At 43.3% G+C, this 26,981-nt stretch overlaps 1 protein-coding gene across 5 annotated transcripts; it reads left to right on the forward strand.

The window, feature by feature from the left end:
- The first annotated feature begins 1,626 nt into the window (after nucleotides 1-1,626).
- LOC122398140 (FMRFamide receptor-like) lies at nucleotides 1,627-26,486 on the forward strand. 5 transcript variants are annotated; one of them, XM_043397790.1, is made up of 6 exons: nucleotides 1,627-3,299; nucleotides 18,640-19,518; nucleotides 21,419-21,687; nucleotides 21,760-21,949; nucleotides 23,613-23,776; nucleotides 23,852-26,486. In XM_043397790.1, the coding sequence occupies exons 2-6, from the start codon at nucleotides 19,222-19,224 to the stop codon at nucleotides 24,204-24,206; spliced, it is 1,275 nt and encodes a 424-aa protein (XP_043253725.1). In that variant the 5' UTR covers nucleotides 1,627-3,299; nucleotides 18,640-19,221; the 3' UTR covers nucleotides 24,207-26,486. The 5 variants fall into 5 exon arrangements, with proteins under 5 accessions (XP_043253725.1, XP_043253722.1, XP_043253721.1 ...); XM_043397787.1 differs by having other exon boundaries at nucleotides 1,627-3,307; nucleotides 23,613-26,486; XM_043397786.1 differs by having other exon boundaries at nucleotides 23,613-26,486.
- The last annotated feature ends 495 nt before the right edge of the window (nucleotides 26,487-26,981 follow it).

Below are 26,981 nucleotides of genomic sequence, written 5' to 3' on the forward strand. Positions count from 1 at the left end.
ACCTAGTTTGGCAAACCTTGCTATCCTTGGCTCCGAGAGTCGATAGTTTCTTGTTAGCATGATAATGCACGGTCGAGTTTCGTCAAATCCCGAGAATCTGTTTTCTTCTCCGAACTCTGAAGATCGTGGAAATTCAATTGCACTGCTGCATTCGCATCGATCGAAACTAGCCGGTAGTTTATGTACTAGCATACTAATCCAGTCGCAACAAACGCGTCACGGTACAATTTGTGACTGGGTAACTACCAGATCGCGTGGAATCCGCTTTCTCCATTTTTACCGATTTCGCGTGGCTCCTTCGAGACTCGCATTAGTCCTAAGTGATATGCAATTTTTCCGTCGGTTCGCCTAACAGCGGAACCTTGAGTTTTCACACGTGGATCCGAACGCCTCGATCCGAGATTACAATCACCCCCTTTGAATCGTAAATCAAAATTTTGTCGTACAAGGAAGGCGATCTATACGCTGGGAAACCCGACACACAAATTCCAAGCATTAAACGAATCCTCCGCCTTGATCCGGTAATCACGACACCGCCTACGAGTAATTAATCTAACCGGTTACGCCAAGTACAATCCGCGGTGCACAGAATCTCTTAACTGTTAATCTTCTCGTTGATGTTTACGGAACAAAACATCCTTTAGGAAGATTAATGCGCGAGCTAACCCGGGAGATCTTACGATTCGGGATCAGTGTTTCTTAAACTTTACCGATAACAGTCCTCTTGGACCGAGGACACAAAACGGAGAGCAAAGTTGAACCGCTAAAAAGATCTCTGCTACGCGTATTGATCTACGTTTAATCCTTTGCATTACTGTTCAATGATTTTAGTATTCTTGGACGCTATTGTAATGTCAAGGGTAAATTTTTATCGACGACTGTCCCGAATAAAGATTAAAATAAAAAGTGACCGCGTACACGCTGGAAAACGGTTCGAAGACAGCCGATATTTACGACACTCCCGCGAGGGTGGTTTTTCGAGTGCGCCCCCGGCCTTATAAACAACCCCTTTCTCGCGCTAAGACCGCGACCGTAGAGGGGCACAATTAATAACCGAAAAATCAATGCTGCTGGGTCAAGTGCCGCATACATAGATCGATCCCTGCCACCGCGGGTGTGAGGATGCCTAATCGTATGAATGAAAGCTAGAGAACAGCGGGCGAGAAAGAGACCGGCGCTGAGACGAAAAGAGACGGGGAAACGGTGGTGGTTGCGGGTGAAACGGAACCAGAAACGAAGACGAACGCGAATCGGAGGGTGTACGTCGGCGTTCCAGCCACCGGGGGTGGCGGTTAAAGCGGCGAACAAAGAACAGGAGAAAGGACGAGAGACGAGACGCGGGCAGAATACGAGAAATCGCGTGGGGCGGCTGGGGAACGCGCGAGAGGTGGAAAAAAATGAGGGAAAAATGGAGATTCCGAGGTGTCGGTGAGGCTACAGGTATCGAGGAACACTGGTGCGCGAAAAAGACACGGTGACGTAAAAATTCGAGGGGTTAGAGAGAGAGAGAGAGAGTGAGAGAGAGGGGGACCAGAGCGAGAGAGCACGAACCGCGCAGGCGGCATCCACTGCCAGGGTCACTCGGCGCTCCTCCGCGAGAACGCTCTTGTACTCGGATGATTCTCTTCTTTGTGGCAGCCAGTGCGCTGCAAGCGCTCCGACGACGCGCTTCGACTTTACGCTTTTCCCTGGGAAATAGATCCCGAAGGATCGAGACGCTGGAACCGATCGAACCGAGAGTGAAAACGGGTTCGTACGCGGTCCGAAACAAATGAGAACAAATTACGATCGTTGCGAACCAAGTGATACACGCTCGACACGGGGGACGGGAACGTTCTCCGGGTGTTGGTAACAGGAAGTGCGAGGCATGATCGAGGATCGAACCGTCGTTGCGACATCTTTCGAATCCTCGCCGGAAGTTACGGAGTGAGTTTCGCGATCAGTGCGACGGAAACGCGTGGGATATCGAGGAAGACTGCTCGGAGGAGACAAAGGTGCGCTCTGCTAAATCTTCTACCCCCTTAGTCGCGATCGTTTCTCTCCCAAGGATCGAATCAATGTCTGAATCTCTTAACGAACTATTCGGCTAGAGATTCCCTTACAATAGAAATTAATTACTAGCGTCGATGGTTCTTCGATTTCCCCAAGAATCCTTCATCAGAATTCCTCGACTGCTAACTGCGATCAACTAGAAAGAAAACAGACTTTTTTTAAAAGAAGCACAACTGTTTCGTAAAGAAACGATCGGTCCAACTTCGTCTCGGGGCGAGGCATAAAATGAGATTCGAATCGCACGGAATTAGCGTCGCCCGCGAAACGAAATTGCGTTCCAATTCAAACGGTTCTTCGCGAAACGATGAAAGCTTTTCGTAAATATCGGACGAAGTAAGCTTCTGACGTCCGAGTTCCGAAGGAGAACGCGAAGGAATTCGAGGGAGGTTCGAGAAACTGATCGAAAGACTGCAGCGGAAGTGCGGAACAGAGATCGAGGCGCGACGACGCGAGCAACGACGAGGACTGGACAATCAGAACTCGATTATCGCGATCTTCGATAAGAGGACCGTGTGAGGGATCGAGAAAAGGGCGATTCTTCTGTTCCTGTTCCTGTTCCGGTCCCCACAGAGCTCTCCCCCCCGGGGGAGGTTAATCCACGGCAACGTGGGCGAACCCTTCGTCAAAAGGAAGCCGGAAATCGAGGGACAGGGCCATTCCAGGACCCCTGTATCGTTTGACGGCCTCCTGCGGGAAATCCCAGCCTCGAGGAAACCGCAATTATACGTGGGAACGAAGAAGGAAATCGACGCGTCCGGACGGAAGAATTCGTGTTGGTGTTGTAATCGGGATCTTCGAGCCGTGAGTCAGAAGATTCGATTGAAATTGTTAGCCGGTTTCGGTCGCGGGGGAAACCAGCTTCCCCTTAAAGGAAACGCGTCGCGGAACACGTAGCTTCCGAGAAGTTTGCAGAAATCAGTGCACGAAACTCGGCACAAAGGACTCGAAGAAGCTCGTTCGCCAAGACGGCCATTTTCGGTATCGGTTGCAATTCACGGAAAGAACGTCGGTTCGAGAACTCGTATCGAAATGTCAGATGCCAGGAGGAACACGAACGTGTAGCGAACATCGAAAAAGACGAGACTATTTCGGCCTCGTTTGGCGCGCGTTCGCAGGACGATCCCGTTGCTAGATCGCGTTGGTGGTGATTGTTAGTCACCGTGCGAATCGAGTAATTATGTCATGGTTTCGCGATATGCGGACACACGGTGCTGGAAATGCGGGCTGACGCGTCGCAAAACGCACAGGTGAGCAGGTAAAAAAAGAAAAAAACCCGTTCTTTGTTCCTTTATTTTACATTTAAACCGAATACGAAACGGGAACGGAGGATTTGCAAGTAATATTGCTGATTGTTCGCATCGACGAGCCCTCTTGACGTCATCGTTCGAACGCGTCGATTCGATGTTACAGCAAAAAGAAAAAACGTAACTTCTCGCGCACTGACGTAAAAATTATTTTAATTAGCGTGAAAACGGAGATCTCGAGTCCCGTTAATCAGCCTCTAAAATGAATCCACTTCGTGAAGAGACTTCGACGCGACGAAAAACCAGTAGATTCGATGAGTTTGCTTAATTGATACGAAACAAAAAATGACTCGTTCATTTTGAAACAGTTTGATCGTAGCCTTACTGGTTTTACGATCCAAGATAAGTTTACTATTTCGTACCGTTAATTCGATGCGAGTTTGAGAGAATTCTCGTTAACGCGACACAAAACAATGCCCGCGAGGCTCTATTTCGCAAAACGGACGCAACATTTCGGACGAGCAGCATCGATTCATTATCTCCGCGATCGCGATGAATTATCGAAGCGACGAGTCGCGGAAACGAAGAACATTATTCCACCGATACGCGTGTTCGTGCATGCAAGATCCTCTTTAAACGGTGGTTTCTACTAACGATGGGGAGCAATACTTGTCGATTAATCTCCATTATCGACAACTAGATGAAATATCGAGCGATACCGATACCGTCAACGACGCTGAAAACGTTCTCTGCATGTTTCGAATACCATTTGTTCCGAGACAAATTGAAAATTTATATCGACGATCGATGATCACCGAAATATTCCGCGGCGAAAGACAATAAAGATAAAACGTAAAGTGTTTACACACATGGCTAATATAGTCCAAGTTATTGCTACGCAAACTAATATTAGTTTCATCGTAGAGGTGAAATTTAATAATAGTGGAAAGTGAGTTGTGCGTTTCAAAATCTTAAACGAACTCGAAACTCGAAAAGTCTCGAATTTCGAGAACTCGATACCTGTTGTTATTTTTATAATTCGACGGCTGAGAGGATCTCGCCTTGGGCATACTCGTGCATTTAAATATAAAATAAATCGAAAATATACAAATACAGACGGCTCGACCGGTTCTCGGGTACGTGGGTGGATCAGATTAATACAAATGCCCAAATTTCTTGCAACGTTCTCGACAATGTAAAATTCACCTCGTGAAACTCCGCTCGTAAAACTTGGCTCGCATTATTTCACGTCTTGACGCGATTATCGACGCAAGTGTTCGCGACGCGTCGTGGCATAAGTCTCCGTGCGGCTTAACGGTCCTAAATTCTCGATTCACGGTCGAGTTTTCTGCGTCGATGGGTCTGCGTCTGGTAAATTAAACGTCCGAAAGAATGAAAGTTAACGAACTGGGCGACCGTGGACAATGGCCACTAATTAACAAAGCTGATCCCCAGGACATCCAAGAGATTAATATGCACGACAGATTTAATTATCGCTCAACCAAAACTCGTGGAAGCTTCGTGTCTTTCGAAAAATATTTAGCAACCCCGATAAAATCGAGGATTATCGTACGCCATTTGTAATACACCCTTCGATAGAAACGAAGCGTTTCGATTTAAGGAAGAAGCAAAGCTCGAGCATCGAAATGGACGATGCTGGGGAGGGGGCGGTGAAATTAACTTCACCCGCGGCGAATTAATTATTGGCCGCAGCCGGATAAACGTTTAGGTACGAAACGATAACTACGACTGCTGATGCAAAGTCGGATATTGCTGATTCGGTGTGATTTCAATGAGCACGGAAACCCCGCCAGCGATCTCGGATGTAATTAAGGACCAACGATGGCGAGGCACCCTTTGCGTTCAACGGCGCGGAAAATCTACCCCCCCCCCGGTTCGCGTGACGCCCATTTATATCGAACGGGCGACGAATTAAGACAACCTGTTCGAATCACCGCCTAACTGCGCTTTATCCGTGGGTTCGTTTTTGCGCGTTCGGCGATTAAACTTCGACCAGCGTGGGGCAATCTGGCTCTACGGCCGAATAATCTCGACGAACGATTTCATTAACGGTTTCCTTGGGATCCATCCTCGGGAAACGAAACTAAACAAATTTTATTGGACTAAATTTCCACTGAAATTCGCGGGAAATACTTTGATGCTCGAGCACGACGGAAAAATGGGTCGTAAAACCTTTGGTAGCTTGATAAAGCGCCTAATGAACGACACCGTTTCGTCGCGAAAATTTAAGGAAATGCTCGAGGTACGCGTACCATTTTATCGTGGACGATCCTTCCCTTATCTGTCGTTAGTATCACGCTTTATTATCCTATGCATACTTTGTGCAAAATCTCATCAAAGTTCAATTAATGTTGGGACGCTCGGCGGCTTTATGATTTTTTTATCACCCGTACATAGGGGAGCAGACTAGTATCGCAAAGTTAGTTATTCAAGTCCAAGAATCCTGCATGAACGTGCTCGTTATTAACCGTGGAACGTTGCTATTTTGTATTTATGTCATCGAGCATCGGTGGATGATCCCTTTGAGATCGACAAAGTTACTCGTGAAAAATCTAAGCAAGCGAAATAATGAAATTTAGCCAGAGGTGATCGTTCGGGTGGCAGTAATCGAGTCTTTTTCCGTGATTGGAAATTGGACACGATGATGGAATGATCGAAACGATTAGTTCGCGATAGTACGATTTAATCCGCGACGATAATGGATTGCAACGGCTGAAAAAGCTTAACAGCTTGATCGCGGCGTGCAAAAAGACCGTTCATTAATTGCTCGTGTATTAGGAACATGTCATTAAGTCTCCATTTCACGCGGGAATATCGAGCGGATCAGTCGCTGCAGTCTCGTTTGCACAGGCGATGCATTATCCGATGCATTTGTACAATGCAGCGCCGATCGCGTGGGACTTCGTGTCCGGAAAAAAGTTATTATAGTAAAATTTCTGATTTACCTCGTCCCGCGTTTCGCGCGTGCATTGATCTTTGGGATCTATAACGAGATCTGACAAAAGAAAAGTTACGCGGCCAGACTCTTTTTTCGACAAATATTAATATTAATGTGTTTACCGAGACGATCGATCATCGAAATTTAGTAGAGAAATATCGTACGCGACTCGAGAAAAAATATGTAAATTCTCGCGGGGTCTCGTGAACGAGCAACTAAAAATATAGGCGAGCGAAGTCGCGGGGCAATTTACGACCGAATCCGAAAGTTTTATTCGTTATTCGCGAGCAAAATTTGCCCCGAGTCCGGTTCTTAAGAACAAAGGAAAACAAACTATCGGTCATGTTCGCTACGATACGCGTTTCCGTTTAAAAATAAGTGAAATGCACGTCTACCGGTAGGAGCGCGCGTATTCTGGGAGTTTTATCAGAAATTTCACAGACCGAAATAGAGAAAGCGAGAACGCATTGTGCTGGGAACGTTTCGCGTTCGGCGGGAATGAAAAATTGAACCGAAGATGATTAATAGCCGATTCATAATAATCTCGACCATATTTACGACTACGTTGAGGGCGATCCTGGACGTCGCGAGCATTCAATTAGAGTGTTTGATTAATGGGGAGCGTTGGTACCACGGAGATGGGTCTGCAAAGTTGCAGGAATTTCATCGGAATTGAACTTATTAAGAATCTGGAAACGCCACCTTTAACTGATAGCAAGATTCGTTCTGGCATTCTAATATCTGCAGATTTTGATCGTATTAAAAACCTATTCCGTACAGTGTCAAACAAATTGATTTAAAATCAAAAACGAATTTTTAAGAAAAATCGACAGGGGGTAGGTGCCTAAATTTTTCGGCGAAAAAAAAAAAATTTCAAATCGTTCTGGAAAAATTATTTTCAGTTGCAGGGGTTAATTACAATTATTTTTGGTGAATAGACATACCCCCGAAATCCTATCCACTTTCGAGAAAAAAATTCAGTAAGTGGACAAATTTTTCGACGAAATTGAAAATTTTCAAATCGTTCTAAAAAAATTATTTTTAGTTACAGGGGGCAATTACAATCATTTTTGGTCAATAGACATACTTCCGAAATTCTACCCACTTTCGAGAAAAAAATTCGGGAAGGTGGATTTTTTCGATGAAATTAAAAAATTTTCAAATCATTCTGGAAAAATTATTTTCAGTTACAGGGGTTAATTACAATTATTTTTTGTGAATAGACACACCCTCGAAATCCTATCCATTTTCGAGAAAAAAATTCAGTAAGTGGACGAATATTTCGTTGAAATTAAAAAATTTCAAATCGTTCTGAAAAAATTATTGCTAGCTGTAGGGGTCAATTACAATTATTTTTGGTTAATAGACACACCCTTGAAATCCTACCCATTTTCGAGAAAAAAATTCAGTAAGTGGACAAATTTTTCGGCGAAAAAAAAAATTTCATATCGTTCTGAAAAAATTATTGCTAGCTGCAGGGGTCAATTACAATCATTTTTGGTGAATAGACATATCCCCGAAATCTTATCCACTTTCGAGAAAAAAATTCAGTAAGTGGACGAATATTTCGTTGAAATTAAAAAATTTCAAATCGTTCTGAAAAAATTATTGCTAGCTGTAGGGGTCAATTACAATCATTTTTGGCGTATAGACATATCCCCGAAATCCTATCCACTTTCGAGAAAAAAATTCCTTTCCAAAAATATTAGAAAACATTTTCTCGTTTTAAAAATACGACGAATCTTTCTAATTGTTGAAAGGTGGAATTGGATTCTACGATATAATGATTCACGATAGTCCTATTGTAATGGATATCGAGGACATTTTTGCATCGAGGTTCTCGTTGGAAGCTAGTTAAATAGCCATTGAAATTCGCAATCCAAGATGAAACCGAGGCAATATACTTTTACCGCTCGAAGTGTATTGCATATTTAAGTTGAGAGGCCGAACTAAGAACCGCGGTAGCTCCCGGTGATAAGCAGACATCGGTTCCATTCGCGAAAACCAATCTCCTTAGTGGTACCCGTTGATAACCGCCGGTTCTTCCGCGAAGACCAATTTTCCCGGTGATAACCAGACATCTGGTTCGTTCGCGACTAACAAACTCTAGAATAAACTTCTGATTCTCGTCTTCTCGCGCCCCGGATTCGTAACATCTTCCTAACAGAATTAGCAGCAGTGTTTACAATTAATATCCACCGCTCGCGAGGCATTAATTTTGCTAAACTTTTTGGGTGCACAGCTGGCGTTTCGTAGGAAAGCGAGATAGCGAGAATTACACGAAATTCGCATATAATGCTTTGCACGTCATCAAGATTAACGGTCGAATATTATTATGATTAGATGAGTATTTATTGGGCCATACAGAGCTCGTTAAGCTGCTCCGTATGGTCTAATAAATACTCGTGCAACAATTTAAATACGAAATCGAAGTCGTTCTGGTCGACTTCCATCCCTCGAGCGATAAAATTTGATTCCCAGCCGTAAAAATACACGACGGGGAAGACTGTTTCGACCACATATTTCGATATTGCCCTCGCGAACCAGCATATTTTTATTTCGTACGGAGTGTAACGGGAAACGTTGGTGTATCTCACGAGAGATTAACCTTCCAAGTGGGTAGGTAGCGATCCAGAAACCTGCTCGAGGCAAACGTAACGTGTTACTTTCCGTAACGCGAGTCGCAAAGTACCCGGGAGTCGCTGTTCGCACAAAGAGGCCGCACGACGTTTGAATTACGACCCCCCTTATCTATTTGCATGCAAACAAAATCTCCAGCCAGTATAATAAGGAGACCCGGAGAAAAAGACAATTTCCATTAAGAATTTACATAACCCAAAAACAGGACAAAGGGAGGGGATTTTAAATATCTTCCATCGATCTGTCTGGGTTCGGAACAAAGCAAGCGGAATGAAAAACGAAGACTACGAGCTAGGAGAGAAGATCGTCGACTGGACGATAAAGGCGCGGATTAACCGGATAAATAAGCATCGTTGAGAGTTCCAAATGATTTTTTGCCTGGCTTTGCGCGTCCAGCCTCGGCAGGAACGATCAGGATAACGCGTGGAGCCACGAGGACCGCTTAAGCGCGACCAAATCCGCATCTTTATGGACGGCGACTTCGAACGAGGTTCGAGTCCCGAGAGAAACTGCTCTCCAAGCTGTTTCAAACAGAAATCGGTGAAAAATTTCCCCGTAGATCCTCGTTACCCGCGTTACGAGAGGGGTGGATCGACCACCATGAATCACGAGCCAAGAAAATTCGTTAAAAATGCTCGGGACCGGGGGACAAAGCCTCTGTTTTATACAGAGTGTTCGTTTCTTTCCGAATCGTGTTTGCGGAGGAAAAAAATAATTTCCGCGTACGGGGCAAAGCAAACAGAACGAAGATAACGCGCCGCTCGACGAACGGAAAGGAAAACATACGATCGGTGGACGGTGTTTGTTCGCGACAAAAAAATTCGTCGCTCGAATTTGATTTCGCGAATCACTGGACGCTCGGAAAAGCCTATCGTCGGCTCGGCAAAATGGTCAGCTGTTTGCCTGTTGCGTTCGTTGCTGCCAACCCTCTAAAAATACGTGTAAGCTTCGGGCTTCGGGCTTCGGGCTTCGAGCTTTGCCGCTTCTCGTTTCGGACTCGCGGTGGTCGACTATAGGGAACTCCTTGTCTAATTTTACCGCGAAACAGAGTGTCCACCGCGAGTCCCGCGATCTACGAGAAGATCTCGTCGGCCTTGGCGGTTGTGAAATTTGGACGGAGGCCTCGGGGACACGCGTTTCGTAGGAAACTCGTCGATCGGTCGATACACGAACGCGTAAACACTAGTTCGACGAAGACACAACTATCGAATCGTTACGAGCGTTCGCGAACTTCCGTTTACGATCGATTAATCATCCGACGATGATGATTCTAAGGCTTCCTGCGGCTCTTTGAAAACGTGAAAGGGTTGATACGCAAGGTGGAAGAGAGTTTGGTAATTTTAGTCGACTATCGCACGGAACGAAAGAATCTCCAAGCTCCGAGGCGCGAAGAAAGGTAAACTTCGGGATCGAGAGACCGTTAAGGAGGCGAAATAGTGTCTTTCGAGAAAGGCTGGCATCTATTTCCAAAATGGGTCGTGCGTAAGAGAGTCGAGGCGAGATCTTCGTAGAATACGGACGGCGACGATGCACCGAAAATAATCCACGTGCCATTTTCGCGCTCACCATCGGGCCCTGGATCTCTCGTCACGGAAAATAAAACGAAAACGACGGCTGGTCCACCGTCCCGAGAAACAATCACCGAGCAACGTTCGATCCTCGGGGTCAAGATCCGCTTTTACAACGTTTCATCTTCGAGCACCCTGTGTATTTTTTATTTATATTAATCGTTACCACATCGCGTTTCGAACTATTAATACGTGCCATCGGGACGGATGTACAAAATATCAACGAAGCGCGTTTGTTATACGGTGCTGGGTTTCATCATTTTGATGGCGCAAAGAGTTACATTTTGGGAACGCGTCGATTATTTTCGAGACGGGCGAGCGCGATTGCGTTTCGAGAATAAAACAACAACGCGAAACGAGCCTTGTACGAAAGTTCCGTGGACCGACGAACCGTAACGTCGCCCAGGAGGCGTCTGATCATAAACGGCTGTTACCACTTATCGCATACCCATCTCGTGGCACGAATCACACCACTTTCCGAGGGCCAATCAGGCCGAACGATGCGCTACCAGGCTGAATCTCGTTTGCGGTTACAACGAATCTATTGTATTTTTAACAATGACGCCTAAGCTAACAAATAGACGCATAATCGATCGACGACAACTGTGTTCCAGGTGAACTTAAATTCGAGGCGTTCGTATCTCGAGTTTAAAGCAGCAACGTTAGCTTTTGTCCATGAAAGTGGTCGCGTGGGGTGAAATGTGTGGCGGAATCAGTGACACGATTCTCGAGTTCCTAATAGCTGCGCAAAAGAGAAGACACACCAGATGTTGTTCACACTTGGAGGTTATTACTTATAAGTGACAGTAATACCGTCTCATTTCCTGGCTGCTCCACTTTGCGTGACCAACCAGACCGACAGCCTCGGCACAATGCGACCGGGTTTACCAAAGTCGATCTAACGGATGCTTTTGTCGCGCTAACTTTGTTATTACTTAACGTTTACGCGCCCTGGGCCGATTTCCCGCGAGATCGATCATTTAACGCGAGCTATTATCGTATAAAAATATAATATTCGTTTCGATCGTTGAGTTCTCGATAAAAACGAAGACTGCTGGCTTCGAAGGAAAATATAAAAATGACTCCGCTATCCTCGATTTTATTAAAAATTTAACGACGCGTTTAATTCGAATATTTTTCGCGGCGGTTCCCCTGCATTTAATTACATAATCCTTCACTGTTCTCGTCGGAATTTCGCGAGAGTATTAACGTTTGAAACGGCGGTAATCTCGTCGGATACCCGGGGCCAGCCAACAGCGAGATAAAACCGACAAGCTTTGACGATTCGTACGCGAAAACGGAATTAAATTCGGACGGCTCGAAGGCGATCGTATTTATCGGACGTTCCACTTTGCTTAGCCGCGTCGGGACGCTAATTATTATTTACGCGAGTACTTGCTGCGACGATATAAATACTATCGATCTTGCGCAACCGCCTGCATCGAGCAATGAATTATCGCGACAGCTGCCATTACGGTACCGCGGCGGGAAAGAAATTTATCTACCCAAAAACTTTCGACCCAGAACAAGTCGATTATTAATGTCTCACGAGCGTTTAATTAAACTTCGACAAGGATTTCGAAGCGAGGGAAAATTTCAGGACGATGTGTCTCCTCGGGAATTCCATTCTAGGAATATTTTTCCTAATATGCGCTCGTACGATCGTGGAAAGGACACTTTTACAGATTTTCGTCCTTTCCGCCATTATTTTCGGAACTGTGATTTAGACACGAAGCAGGTGTCATTAATAGCGGTGCCACAAGTGGCATTAGCTCGCTGACGCGCGTCGAGAACTTTACGATGGACCAAAAAGCTAAGTGCGCGCTGCTTTTGGCTTGAAAAAGTATAGCAGCGCTTATTCATCCATAGCGTAAGCCCGATTTGGCTCTACGCGGCTATTTCTCATTTCCCAAATGGCCGGAATAGCCGTTCGATATCGAGCGTTAAAAAGACTTCGAGCTATTCTTGCGACGCCATTTGTCGTGTTTCCTCTGGAAGAGAGAAATTTTGAATAATTGGCAGTAATGGGAACATTTTAATAGTTTTTGGAACCCTCGAAAAGGTCCCGTTGGATTGCAAAGTTGCAAAGGTTTTGTGTAACTCTGGTGTGGATTAGGTTTTGTCTAACTCTGATGTGTCGTGCTAGATCAAAACGGTCGAAATCTTTGGTCGGGTCCGGTGCATCCATCGCAGTCGCCGGACTGGAACGCAAGAATGGTCTCGTTAATGATAATTCGAGGACGACGATGTCTTAACGACTTTATTAGCCGTCTTCCCGTAATTATAACTCATTCATTAATCATGATAACGGAGTTGGTAGGCCGTCCCCCGGCTGAAATTATCGATCTAGTTATTCCATCGAGGTTACCGCGCCAACTCTTCAAGCCCTATCCCGTGCACTTTTATCTATGACAATTTCTTAAACCAGCGTTTCTCAAACTGTATCTCACTTCTCGAAAAACAAGATTTTTTATCCCTATATTTCACTTTTATAAAGAGAATAAACTACATGTTTACGCGAAAGAAAATACCAACAGTTGCACGTTTGGTTCTAGTTCTATTTTTGGCTTAATTTCTGAAAAGTAACATCCCTTGTCTCGTTAAACATGACCTGTACAGTCGTTTTTATGCACTCTGTTTGTGTACTTTATATTAACAGAAATATATCTACCTTTTAAAGTGGAATTTATATTACGAAAAATATACATAGGGCGGAGAAAGAATTCTTTGTACGAATTTATACAGTGAACCTTTCAACCCACGGGTCATTCGAGCACCCTAAGTTCCTAAAATATTAATAACCCGAACCATCATTTTATTCGCGTTGAAAAATTCAATAAACATCCGGCAAAATTTGTTACCCGAATGTGTACTTCGTTCTGGAAACGGTATTAATAAATTTTCATAACCAACTTCCCGCCCCGGGGCGGACAAAAATCCCCCGATTATGCGAGCAACCCACGGCTTTATTAAGTCGGCTAACCGAGGAACTACTCTATATTATTTTAATTTATTTCCACTCGAGGGTGTCTGCCAAAAATATTCCTTTATCGAGGGAATCCGCGAATGAGCGGAGTTTGAGAAACACTGCCATAAACGATGCCAGAATACAGGGTGAGTCGCGTAATTTGATCGTATCGTATCTCTTCTATTAACGACTGTACTAGAAGACGACAAAAGAATTCCAATATTTACCGTTAAACTTTCCATGTTTCTCTGAACTCGTAAGAAAAACGCTGGGAAATCAATATCGCGAAGCACGATAAATATAACTAAATATAACTCGAATAGATCAAATTAAAAGCACAAAAACATTCGACGACTCCTGTAGAAAATTCGTAGTATTTTAGTGTTTTTTTATTTTTCCTCGTCGCTAGAACTGTACGCTAGCGGGAGAGAATTACGGCGACCGGATAAAATTGCGCAAGTTTCCCCGTATATTAGCAAAGTCTTAGTCCCGTTCTCAAGTTAACCAACGACACAATTACGGCTGAGCTGAATTAATGATTGCAGACGCACCGCGGGTGGTAAATTATTCACGAAATCGTATCGTTTCCTCGAAACTCTATGCAACAAGTCGAACAATGAGACGGTTTTCATTAAACTCTTAATTCGAGAAACGTACTTAACGCTAGAAAGACTGAAACTTAGTGTATACCTATATTGGCCAAAAGCAGGCAAAATCACTGGCATCGTGAAAGAATAACTAATGTGCAAAGAAATTTTTTTCGCAAAAGAAATAAAATAAACAACTTGTTAGAACAAGTATCACTGCATAAAGATTCGAATAACAAGTACTAGTTTAGCTTATTGAGAAACTGCAACTTATCAAGTATACGCCCAAATCGACAATTTATCGTGTACTTGTATGTTATCGCGTGTCGATAATCGAAAAAAAATGAAAACTGAAAAATGAAAACAATTCGATAATAAGAGTCATTTGATTATTTAAAATTTAAAAAGCAGTCGAATTGACTTCCTTGGGCGATCTAGTGTCAATTGGTTCGCTGTCTGTGCCCCGTATGTGGGTCATATCGTCGCGCTTTTGGATACGCCGCTGAGAAATCGAACAGTGAACGCGTTAATCGTATCCCGCCATTGAGAATCGCGAACCGAAACCGTTTGCCCGATAATAAACTTTCACGTTTCCGACGATTATTTTGGCGGTGTCGACCGCGATTCGACGAATATTTATAGACGATGATTTCCGCGTTATGTTCGCGTATCTCCCGAGCGCGAAGAGGCTACGTTTAGCAACAATAACGACCGCGATTACTTAATCCATTACGAATCAAATGTATTCCGAGAAATCCGCGTAACGGAGATCTTCGAGATCCACGCAATCGCCAACGAAGCAGTTTTTCTTAAGCTGGAAGATGGGTCGTGGAGGATCACCGGTAATCGACGAAATATATTTCTGCATTAATTCAACGCGAACGGACTAGAGAGAGAGAGAGAGAGATTGGTCCAACGAACAATTTCAGAACGGGTGGCGCGAAAATTGCATACCGCCGGTCGCAATTCGAGCTGACTCCGAGTCCCATAAATCACCGCGTAGAAGTAAAATGGTGTATAAAACTTTTCGTCCTTGCCGCTCTTTTCCGCCTTTGTTCCCGCCGGTGGGGTCGGATATTACGCGTCCAACTTGTGAACCACGGTCCACGAGCGATTCGTAACCGGTCCACGAGCTACGAACAATTTTTATTCGACGGAATATTCTCACCGATCGCACGTACAAACCCTCCATTTTCATCTGATTATACCGTCCTCTGTATGCATTGTGCTCGTCCCCCCGGAAAAGAAGTAAAAAAAAATTTGTCGGAATTTACTTTGATCTACGGTCACGCGAGGGTGTAAATAATTTTTCAAGACGCCCAGCTATTACGAACGTTTGTTTGTTTCGAGCGAAATAATTCATCCCTGAAGAGGTTAAAAATAAATTGGCACGTCGACGGTTCGTTAACAAGAATGGCCGGCATCGAGCGGGCAAATTAGTTTTCGTGTTCGTTTCGTGGGACGCGCGAACTAAACGCGTAAACGCCTGGAATTATATATAGGTAGGTGCAAACATTTAAACGATTTACTGCTCGAGACAATTTATCGGTAGACGGAGAACAGGAAGTACGCGCCGACGGAACTTAACCGGGCGACACCTGGCTTCGCGAAAGTTTAATTAGGAACGTAAACGTTGCCAATGAAACTTTCGCCCGTTACACAGATCGCGAGAAAAATACGACCAAGTTTGAATTCCCCGTGCGACGAAACTTTTCCGATTTTACTTCGCTGGCCAACGGTTGGAACGTTCGATCTGTTATCCTGTTTCCCGATCGCGCCACTACGGCCGCTTAATCGCTCTAATTTTTATTCCTTCTGTTTCCTGAAATATTCGTCGTGTCGCGCGAGCCGTTTCGAAATGTATCACGAATCGGTCCGGTTCGAAATTAAACGACGTGTGACGGGGCTCCATCGGAAACAGCGGTACATCGATGCGTTAAATCGATATAGAAACACAGAGGGAAACCGCGCCGGGGCTCGTGTACAAAATCGACGACGCGGAAATTAGGAAAGGACAAATTAACGACAGCTCGAAACGTGCCGATCAGCGCGCGAGAACGCGCGTAAATGGTACGGAAACGATCGCGTTCGATCGAAAATGTAACCGTCCGTGACCAGCCATCTGCGCCGTTACGCTATTTTAAACTCGCGGGCATATTTTCGGCAATTAATTCCCGAACGCCAACGCTCGTGAAAGAGAAATACATAAATTGTCGCAGGAACACGGATTTCTCCGCGCTGAAATGAACAACAATGGCATCCGCGCGCTTCGCGATCGACATTTATGACAATTCGTATTATTTTTAGCCGTGCTTCGCTTTCGGGGGGGGCCAACAATTCTGATTTTTGTACATTTGGTTAAATTTGACGAAAATAGTAGATTAAAATGTCGGAATCAACTGTATCGATAGTTGAACTTAGTTGGTAAGGAAGTTTGTGGTACAAGGACTAACATTGGCTGTCGTGTGACACGCCGGCGGGTCACACCTTTTTTAAAGAGAATTTCTCGATGATATATGGTGGATACGCAAGTAAAATTGAATAATTTAAATATATTGATGTATACACACTGGAAAAATAAGACGAATTAATTGGAAAACATTGAAATTACCACCCCAATTATGCAGGTTATAATTCCTGAAATTGTTCGGGCACTCAACATGTTAACGGCCATATTTGATACACCGATGCTGCACAAATATGGTCTAATTATCGGTAAGTACGTTGGCTCGAGTGTATGTATTTATTTATACAACCAAATTAAATACTGACCACTTGTTAAATAAATGAGATGTAATGCATCAACAATGATCGAGAATTATGTACGAATGGTACAAGAATGTTTGATCCCCCGAAACGAAGTTTAACATAATTGTTTACTCACGTATACCGTTGCAAATTCTTGACCAGGTTTTCGTCCATGACAAACAACGTCAGGCAGCAACCTCTCATGTTCCATCGGCGTAAATATCATAGTCTTGTGTTTGCTGATGACTCTACACTCGGGTTTTATCACTTCCAGTTCGTTTCACGCGTTCGATTCCCCAAATTATAACGAGCAACGCACCATACAAAGGACAGTAAGTGTCTGATTCATCGAGGACAAACATTGTTTACGTCTCTACCGTTTATAAAAGCGCGGTCGAGGTTAACTGTTTACGTCTTATGAACGATCGTGCAATGGGAACCTTCGTCGTCGTATCGATGGGTCAACAAACTTTCCGATCCCTCAACGATTACAATATCGACGCTAAATTACTGCACACTCTTTTCCAAGGACAAAACTTTCCGATTTTCAAACGATTATGCACGACCAGAACACTTTTATGACTCTTGCACAAAACGATGCTATGTGGCGCCACGGACCAATCAGAAGCCTTCCCGCGTTCCGTGACGTCATAAGACTGACCGGAAGGCGGGAAAGGAAGTAACCAAGATTTCTGGAAGAATTTTTTTACAGAAAGATATTTTAAGACGTCCTAATCATGTCTTGATCAATGAAAAATAATTATCTTTTTAATTTGCACATTTAGAGAGAATGCAACATGTACCGAATCCCATACGTGAAATAAAAGATAACCCTACATTTTTTCCTGCTACTGCATCTTACGAACGATCGTACAATCGGAACCTTCGTCGTTGTTTCGATAGGTCAGCAAACATTTCGATCCCTCCACGATTAGAATATCGACACTAAATTACTACTCACTCTTTTTTAAGGACAAAACTTTTAATAACAATTTTACACGACTAGAACCCTTTTATGACTCTTGCACAAAACGATGCTATGTGGCGCCACAGGCCAATCAGAAACTTTCCCGCGTTTTGTACATCACAACACTGACCGGAAGGCGGGAAAGGAAGTAACCAAGATTTCCGGAAGAATTTTTTTACCAGAAAGATATTTTAAGACGTCCTAATCATGTCTTGATCAATGAAATATAATTATCTTTTTAATTTGCACATTTAGAGAGAATGCAACATGTTACGAATCCCATACGTGAAATAAAAGATAACCCTACATTTTTTCCTGCTACTGCATCTTACGAACGATCGTACAATAGGAACCTTCGTCGTTGTTTCGATAGGTCAGCAAACAGTTCGATCCCTCCACGATTAGAATATCGACACTAAATTACTACTCACTCTTTTTTAAGGACAAAACTGTTTTCTAACAATTTTACACGACTAGAACCCTTTTATGACTCTTGCACAAAACGATGCTATGTGGCGCCACAGGCCAATCAGAAACTTTCCCGCGTTTTGTACATCACAACACTGACCGGAAGGCGGGAAAGGAAGTAATTGAGATTTTCAGAAGAATTTGTGCGTTAAAACATGTTTTAAGAAGACCTAATCACTGAAAAAAAATTATTTTTTTAATATGCATATTTAGAAAGAGTCCAACATGTTCCAAATCCCATAAGTGTAATAAGAGATAATCCCGCGCTTTTTCCTGTAGATCAGAGCCAAATAATCCCCTCATTATTTCGTATTTTATTAAACATAAATAAATAACTATTAAAGTTCTGATGATTGTTCAATATTGAATCGATTAAAATTCGAATAACAGATCCTTTCACCGACTATCGTGAAAATAATTCATCCTTTCTAATTGCAGATTTCTGGTAAACTTCCCGGAAGGTCTCGGGAGAAAGAGCGAGACGGCAATTACCGCAAGATCAAGAGACGTTGCAGATGTACCTACGGAAAGCCTCCGGGAATTCCATCGGGATCGGGCAAATTGAAATTGATTCAGTGTCGCTTAACGGAAGACCCGAGACACGGAAACCGAGATAGCAGTTCGAAGCGTCGATAAGATAAAGTCTCCATCATGGTACCGAAACTGTTCATCCTCGGCTCTCACAAAATTAAGAGGTAGTGAGAGTCGAATCGAGAAGAAGGAACTTCAATTTTCACGAGGATCCTACGAATTCGCTGATGAAATCAAAGAGCAACGCGACGAGGGTCAAGATCAAAGTTGATCAAACAAATTTCTTCCCGTAGAAAAACTTCTCTTCGCGAGAGGAGCCCGGTTTGCTCGACGAACAGAACCCGATCGAGTTGATAAGAAGTCGTGAACGAACGTAATCGATCGAAGGATCATTCAAAAATGGTGACGTGAAATCGAAACGGGACGACAGAGGGGACCTTCACCGATGAAGAAGCAGGCGAAGAAACGGAACAAAGGCAGCCCGAAACGATGGAAACGAGCTACGAAGCCTTGAACGGAACCAGTCACTACGATGCTGGTCAATTATCGAGAAATTTCACGGCAAACGAGAACGTATCGGAAACGTTAGAATGTAGAGAAGAGATAAATTCGAACGCTATATTCAATTTCATCATCTGCGGCGTGCTGGTGAACTTGGTCGGTATTTTCGGGATATTCGGCAACGCGATCTCGATGATCATCCTCTCGAGGCCGCAGATGAAGTCATCGATCAATTACCTACTGATTGGCCTGGCCAGATGCGATACGATGCTAATCGTTATTTCGGTAAGTTCGTTGGCCCTTACCTACGAACAACCGTCTTTCTATCAAAGAGCTTATTTCCAAACCGCCTTGAGTCATCATCGATCTACGGAATTGATTATTGTCAGATTATTGTCAGTTTATGATCACGAATTGTTAGAATACGAAAATGGATAATCTACTAATCGGCTCGCTGAATGCTAACAAGAATGGAGGAATGGACGGTATTCATCCCGGTCTAATTAAATCCTGTCAACATATTATCTCTCGAGCTCTCTGGGCAATCGTTGATAAATCCCTCGCGACAGGCCTGCTTCCCGAATTATGGACAATAATCCTGATTCGTAAGACCGTTGACAAATCCGACGCGAAGAATTATAAATCCTTGAAATATATTTTTCTGTAAATATTCGAAAGCATCGTCAGGGGTATACACTTTGCTTGATTAAAAACGTCACCCCGGGCGAGCAACATGAATATTTCCGAGTCGTAAGCCGATTTCATTTACAGAGACTTCAAGAAAGCTTTCGGTGCCGCCGACCATAATATTCTTATAGCAAAATTACGTAGATGTAACATTTCGAGTCCAGTCTTACCCTGGATCCTTATTCGTTTTAATAATTCATACTCCGAGTCTACCGAGGTCAAATCATATTGGCTTCATATCGTCAATTATATGTATATGAACGATCTAAAAGAATGCAATATAAAGGTATATTCTGGATAACAATGTTAGATCAATACGTCGTGTTACCTTTCAACTATCTGGCTGCACATGATCGAAACCGTCTTATTTTTATAATTGTTGATTTCGCTGCGTCGTTGGCGTAAATCCCACAGTTTAGTAAACAAGCACGATGATTCATTAGGTGCATTCCTCGGTGATAATAACATACTTTGTACCAAAAATACGCGCAGCAACGATCAGATAAGCGTAACTTTCTCAGCTTCGTATCCGTTGAACTTAAGAGGTTTCCGAAATAAGCTCTTTAATTGTGCTTGGAAGCTCGAGTTTACAGCCTCTAAAAATTTACGCGAGCATTACGACCGGTCTCTTCTTAGCTCGTGAGAGCGCCTTAAAAGGGTTGGTCGCGGCGGAGTCTTAAATCCGGAGAGCGTAAAACACCGAATAAAAGATACAAAAGTATCGTTTCGTTATTGCTTCGCCCGGTGAATATTCTGGCGCGGGTTTTACAACAGACGCGACGGCCGGTCTCTTGGGCGGCATGCACGCTACGATCCACGCAACGACAAGCACCGGGTTAATTTATTCTTGTGGTCGGACGCGAAAGCTCGAGGAACTTGTAACTCGCGGCGAAACAAGCCCGAATTAACGGACTCGACTCTCTGCACGACCATGATTTAAACGTCGTTAACATGGCGCGCGTACAACCGCGACCGAATACCGTGAAACTTCCTCGAGCGATCCATTTGTGTTCCAAAAACGGTCTTTGTGAATCCCCACGAGACTCGAATTATCGGAACGATACCGGTTCCTGATAGAAGTGGCCGAGTATCTCGAGCAATCGGGTAGCTGTTTACTCGCAGAAAATATCTCCCCGTTCCAACCGCCGGGTTACGTAAACCGCCGCAGCCTCATTGCCAAATAAACTTCTCGAGGTCAATATCAAGATCCTCGAGGGTATCTACAGTAGCGGTCGAGAATTTAAGACGGCTATCACTTTGATAGATATTACATACACTAACGTCTTATCTATCAAGAATATGGTCGCCTTCGACTATCGACATCTACCGTGTCTAACGATTGGAGCGCGATTTACATACTCGAATCGAGGAAAATGACAAACTCGAGACGGGATTTCCCAGGATAATCCCAGATGTTCGATCTGTTCCGACCGCCTCGTCCCGGAACTTTCGTCGACCGGCGTGGATTAAACGCAAAGAAAACTTGTGACGTTTCCAGGTATTGATTTACGGCTTACCAGCGATTTACCCGTACACCGGCCTCCTGTTCGACTACAAGTTCATCGTCTACCCGAAGATCGTGCGATTCCTGTACCCGTTGTCGTGCATAGCGCAAATAGCGACGGTGTATCTGACGCTGACGGTGACGCTGGAGAGGTACATAGCGGTCTGCCATCCCCTGAAAGCAAGATCATTCTGTACGTACGGTAGAGCTCAGCTGGCTGTGCTGATTATCGTGGTGTTCTCTCTTATTTACAACCTACCAAAGTGAGTGCTTCTGCTTACGCGTGCAGTTACGTTTTTTGCGAACGGAAATATTCATAGAAGGCTTATCCGCAGATTCTGGGAGATAGACATCTACACGGAGGTTCACTGGAAATACGACGTCACGGTGTACTGTCTGTACCCGGCGGAGCTGAGAAGCAACGACTTGTACGTCACCCTCTACGTCCACTGGATGTACTTCTTCATTTGCTACTTGTTCCCGTTCTTAGCTCTGGTGATCTTCAACGCAGCCATCTATCTGAGGGTGAGCATCGTCGGCGGTCACTGAAAAAAATTAATATTATAGTATCTTTGCAAGGGACCTGTTGAGGTGTTCGATTTGGTTATCAACGCGGTAGGAATATTCTCGTGGCAGTGTCACATCGTCGTATCACGACCAGGGCAATTTTCTCGGTTCGATTAAAAATCATGAACCATGCACGCGAAGACCGCGCGCGCGCCTGACTTTAATTTATGTGCAAACGACTCTTGGACTTACGGAACTACCCGAACGCACGGCGAACGAAGCGTGAAAACGTGGACGAGGGAGAAAAAGCCTGGGGGACGCGAATTTCTCCCTGCGACCCAGTTCCATGATACCCATAATTTGCAAAAAGAACTCGAAATTTCGAGGGATCCTACCCCTAAAAGTTCTAAATAAAAATAAAAATATTGAAGTTTTTCTTCACGAGAAAATGTACTGAAAAATGGCGACGAGCAACCGCTGGGTTTTTCCACGGATCTCTCTAACATTACTCCAAGATTTTAATTGAGTAATAAACTGTAACTCCGTACAGTCAATCTCTGTCTCAGCGTTTAACGTACACAAGCATCGCAATGCAATTCTACAGATTGTCCTCCCGACGTTAATTTTATTCGAAGATTGAACGGATTACGTTTTACCCATACCAGAGGTTGTACTGTAAACAGTGGTGGTTGGTAAGTCATAATTTACGTCGCATGTTACAGTTTCTAACGTGTTACCGCAATATCGTACATACGGTCGTACGTACGTGAAATCTAGTTTACGGACGCATACATAACTCGCACACATTTCGCTGCTGGAACTGCATAACGCGGATAAAATCGTGGCCGATTTTACGTTCACGCAACATACCTGCCCGTGGAACACGTTTCGCGTTTACGTTCGCGCGAAAACGAAACCGTTCGACTACTTAACGAAATTAATATTTGTTCTCGACGGTCGTGAATCCTCTCAGTCGCGTATTAATAATTGCAATTTCGTTTGAAAGTTCTCGAAAAGGGCTATGTCTCATCTCCATTTATCGAACACGTTTGAGAAGTGCGAGAAGAGAAAATAACTTTGGGAATAAAAGGAAGTTTAACGAATTCCATAAAACGGAAGATTCCGCAGACCGAGTACACTCGGTATTCCTGGGAGATTCCGCGTAAGTGTTTCGAAGATAAAGCGGCGGTAAAACGCGAAAGTGACGGTTCCAGCATCCAGCAGTAAAGATACACCCCTTCTGGGACCACTCGAGGCATCGTGTTCGCTACACCCACTGAAATAATGCGTGGATCGGCCGAGAAAGTAAAGGAAATGGAGAAAAACAAGAAAACTGTTTAGTCCCGGGAAAAATTCCTATTTTTCACTTCTCGCCGCGACAGGGAAACCACTAATTATTTCTACGTGGCCACCTTTCTTCTCATTCATTTTTCTTACGCTCGATACGAACTGCCTGAAAGAATAACGACCCCATTACTCTCTCAGCGTCTCCCTAATTCGTTCCAGGGCCACGGCGACCCCGAACGACCGATTAATTAAAGTTTCCATTTTATTTGTCACAATAAAAAATAATCGACGCGTTAATCGAGGGGGCGTATGAATAGTTTTGGGAGGGAAGATATTGTTCCTTAAGTTTTTACGTTGATACCGGTTCTAACTATCGGGACACGCGATGTTACAGGTCAGAAAGGCGAACAGGGACTTGCAGCAGCTGTCCCGGCACCAAAGGCGCGAGATCGGTCTTGCGACGATGTTGCTCTGCGTGGTGATCGTTTTCCTGATCTGCAACATCCTGCCGCTCGCGTCCAACATCCACGAGACCTTCCTGAACGATCCGCCGATCTGGTTGGTGCAGACGGGCAATCTCCTCGTGACGATCAACAGCAGCATAAACTTCATCATCTACGTGATTTTCGGCAGGAAGTTCAAGAGGATATTTTTGAAGCTGTTCTGCAGCTCGAAGCTGTTCGGGCCGGGCAGGGACAGCCCGGAATTCCAGACGTACGACGAGTCGATCATCACCAACATGACCAACATAGAGCTCAGGAACTCCATCAGGCATTACCACCCGAACAGATCGAGCACCATCAGCAGGAACAACAACGTCTCGAACGGTAGCACGCGTCAGAGCTTGAAAGCGTCGGGGAGGCCCGGAAGTCCGGGTCCCTGTGTCTATTATCCCGGAAGAAGTCCCGTCAGGAGCCCTAGTCAGATGTCCAGGACGTCCAGCACCCAGAACGGATGGAGCAAACGAGACGCGGACTCCACCCTGTAGCGGTTCTAATTCCTCGAAACAAGTCCAAGAAACCAAGAAAGTCTTTTGGAACGGAGAACTTTTTAAGTCTCGCGATCGTTCGTAATCGTTTAATCCTTAGGAAGACAGGTGCCAGTATCCACGACGCATTTCGATTCGAATTTCACGACGACCAGTCTGCGACACCTAAAAAACAAACAGAGTGCGATATGAGTACATCGTCTACATTCAGGGCAGAAGTAATTGTTTCAAACTATCATACAAAGGTTCTGGTAAACCTAAATCTATATTGCAACAGTTCTCAAGCCCTGTCTGCGATGTTTATCTCAATAACGAGCTTCAAAACCGTACGAATGGCTGTAAAGCAAAGTTCGAACTTACCTCAATTTTTGTATCACCTTTCCGTGAACTTCTATTCCTTGGTTTATCATTCTCGAAGCCTTTACACTCGCTGTATCCTAATGTTAACACTTTGATGGCCGGACGATGGCGATTTTACGACTTTACGACTGAAACAATAAAATCACATTCGCGTGAGAATGGCCGTCGAAGTGTTAACGCGAGGAAAACGTTCTATTACCGTTTCGTTCAACAAATTCGCGCGACTGCTTCGTTTCAGCGTGAAAATAAATACGAGTCTCTCTGCGAGTGTAAGGTCATCATTCTCCGAAGCTGAAAATGATAACAGCGATTTAGCAAGGGGATGATGAAATTTTTTATGTCACCCAAACATTGTGATAAAGAATCGAACGAAATTATTCATGGTTTATCGTTAGGCTGTTAGACGGTACAGGACGAATGATTACCTTATACGAGTAAGGACTTAAATGTAAGTAGGACAATATGATCTTCGTGTAAAAACACACCCTCGATATTATATAATACACCGTACTTTTAGTGGATTGTAAATACTAACCGCAAACTATATTATTTTGATATGTTATCGCGCCCAACGCCGAGACTTTTCCTCGATACACGAATAACTATATCTATGACATCGGTTTCCTTCACGAAAAAAAAAGAAAAAAAAAAAAATACTATGGAAGAAAGAAGCGACCAAAAAATGTAGATTTCCTGTTATTCTTAGACGTTTAAGGGCACAGAAGGATTCGTTTGTCTGCAAATGAAAATACAAACGCGAATACAGTATTAAGTCTCCCTAAAGCTCTGTGGATCATCCAACAAATGCGAATAATGTTTAAAAACTCGTTCGTCTTCGCATTTGAAAGTTATAATGGAACCGTCGACGTAAATGTTTTTTCGAAATATTTGCGCAGATGCCTGGTCGAGATCATCGAGGCATACGAAACAATTCTGTTGATCGTAACGCACTTATTATTCTGAAATATTATGGTGTATCGCGCGAAGAAGAAAAAAGAAAAAACGAGTTCTTCTTGTACCAACGCACCAGTTTTGTTTCGAGAAATAAATACGCAGTACGTTTCATTATCATTTTTCACGTCGTTCGAAATATTTACATTTTATGCCTGTTACGTGTTTTGTACTTCAAAGAACCCATACCGTTCACGTGTGACATGAGAAACAGAGGGGGAAAAGTTGCAGCGGATATTATTGCGTCTTCTGGTTTACTACACCATGGTATTTCAGAATTAAATACAAACGTGTACCTGAAGCTATTTACTAAGTAGATCTCTTAGATTCTTTTATATTCTTTCTCGTAAGCGTAAACGTCGGTATACTTTCATTAAATTATACACATCTTGTTTAAAAGTAAATAAGTATTTATCATTTCATACTACGGAACATACTCTCGGAAAAGCGCATAAATCTTTTAAAGTAAAAACTAAACATTTTAAATATCATGCGTACGTAAAATAAATTGTAAATATAAGAATTTAAAATGTTCTATGCTAATTTTTGCTAGATACTAAATTGTACTATAAACGACTCTTTTATTGGAGGGGGAAAAAAAAATGGAAAACTAAGATGCAAGGCTCTCGCGGCCCGAGTCTATACTCGAACTCATGGCTTCCGAATGCATGCCGCGTTTAGGTTCAGCGATTTCCATCCGGAAACCATGAATTCGAGGATGAAAAACTATCCCATTCTACACGAATATCAAAATTTAAATTTAAAACAGGGGGAAAAGAAACGCTCTCGTAGCTATATGACAAAAAATTACATGAACTATACGAATATACATTATATTCTAGTCATGGAATTTCTATCAAAATATAATTATATTGGAAATCTTTGTGATTACGTATGTATATAGAAACATATATGTATAGCCAAAAGGAAACACGTCGTCATAAAAATAAACTCTATGAATTACTTGTACCAGTTTTGTTTAATTAATGCCAACTGCTATGTCCGACGCTAAATATAGTTGAGGAGTTCTTGTAGGAAATTTCATAAATGCCAAAAAATAAATTTTCTCAGGACCTAGAAAAGACAGGATATGACTATAATTAGTGCTGATTATTTATTTAGTTTTACTTATACATATGTGACTAAGGATAGATTACCTGAAATGCATAACATTTTTTATCTTTCAAATTAATTCGGTGAAAATTCTTGTGGAAAGTATCATAAATGAAAGTTTTAAATAGTTTAATACAATAGTCTCTAATTTGAGTGCAATTTCATTTCTTTAGTCATAAATAATCAAGTTTAATCATTGTATGATTTATAACAAAGATAGGAATAAAATTGCACTCAAATAACGTACCATTGCTTCTTCGTTAACATGTGTAAAGATTTTTTTAAAAAAAAAAACTTTTTTCAATTCGATACTTGGACTATCTTCCACAAGAAATGATTCCACGCTATGCA

Source organism: Colletes gigas, unplaced genomic scaffold (assembly GCF_013123115.1).
Source record: "Colletes gigas isolate AHSC1104 unplaced genomic scaffold, ASM1312311v1 Colletes_gigas_Sc00011, whole genome shotgun sequence".
NCBI classification, from domain to species: domain Eukaryota; kingdom Metazoa; phylum Arthropoda; class Insecta; order Hymenoptera; family Colletidae; genus Colletes; species Colletes gigas.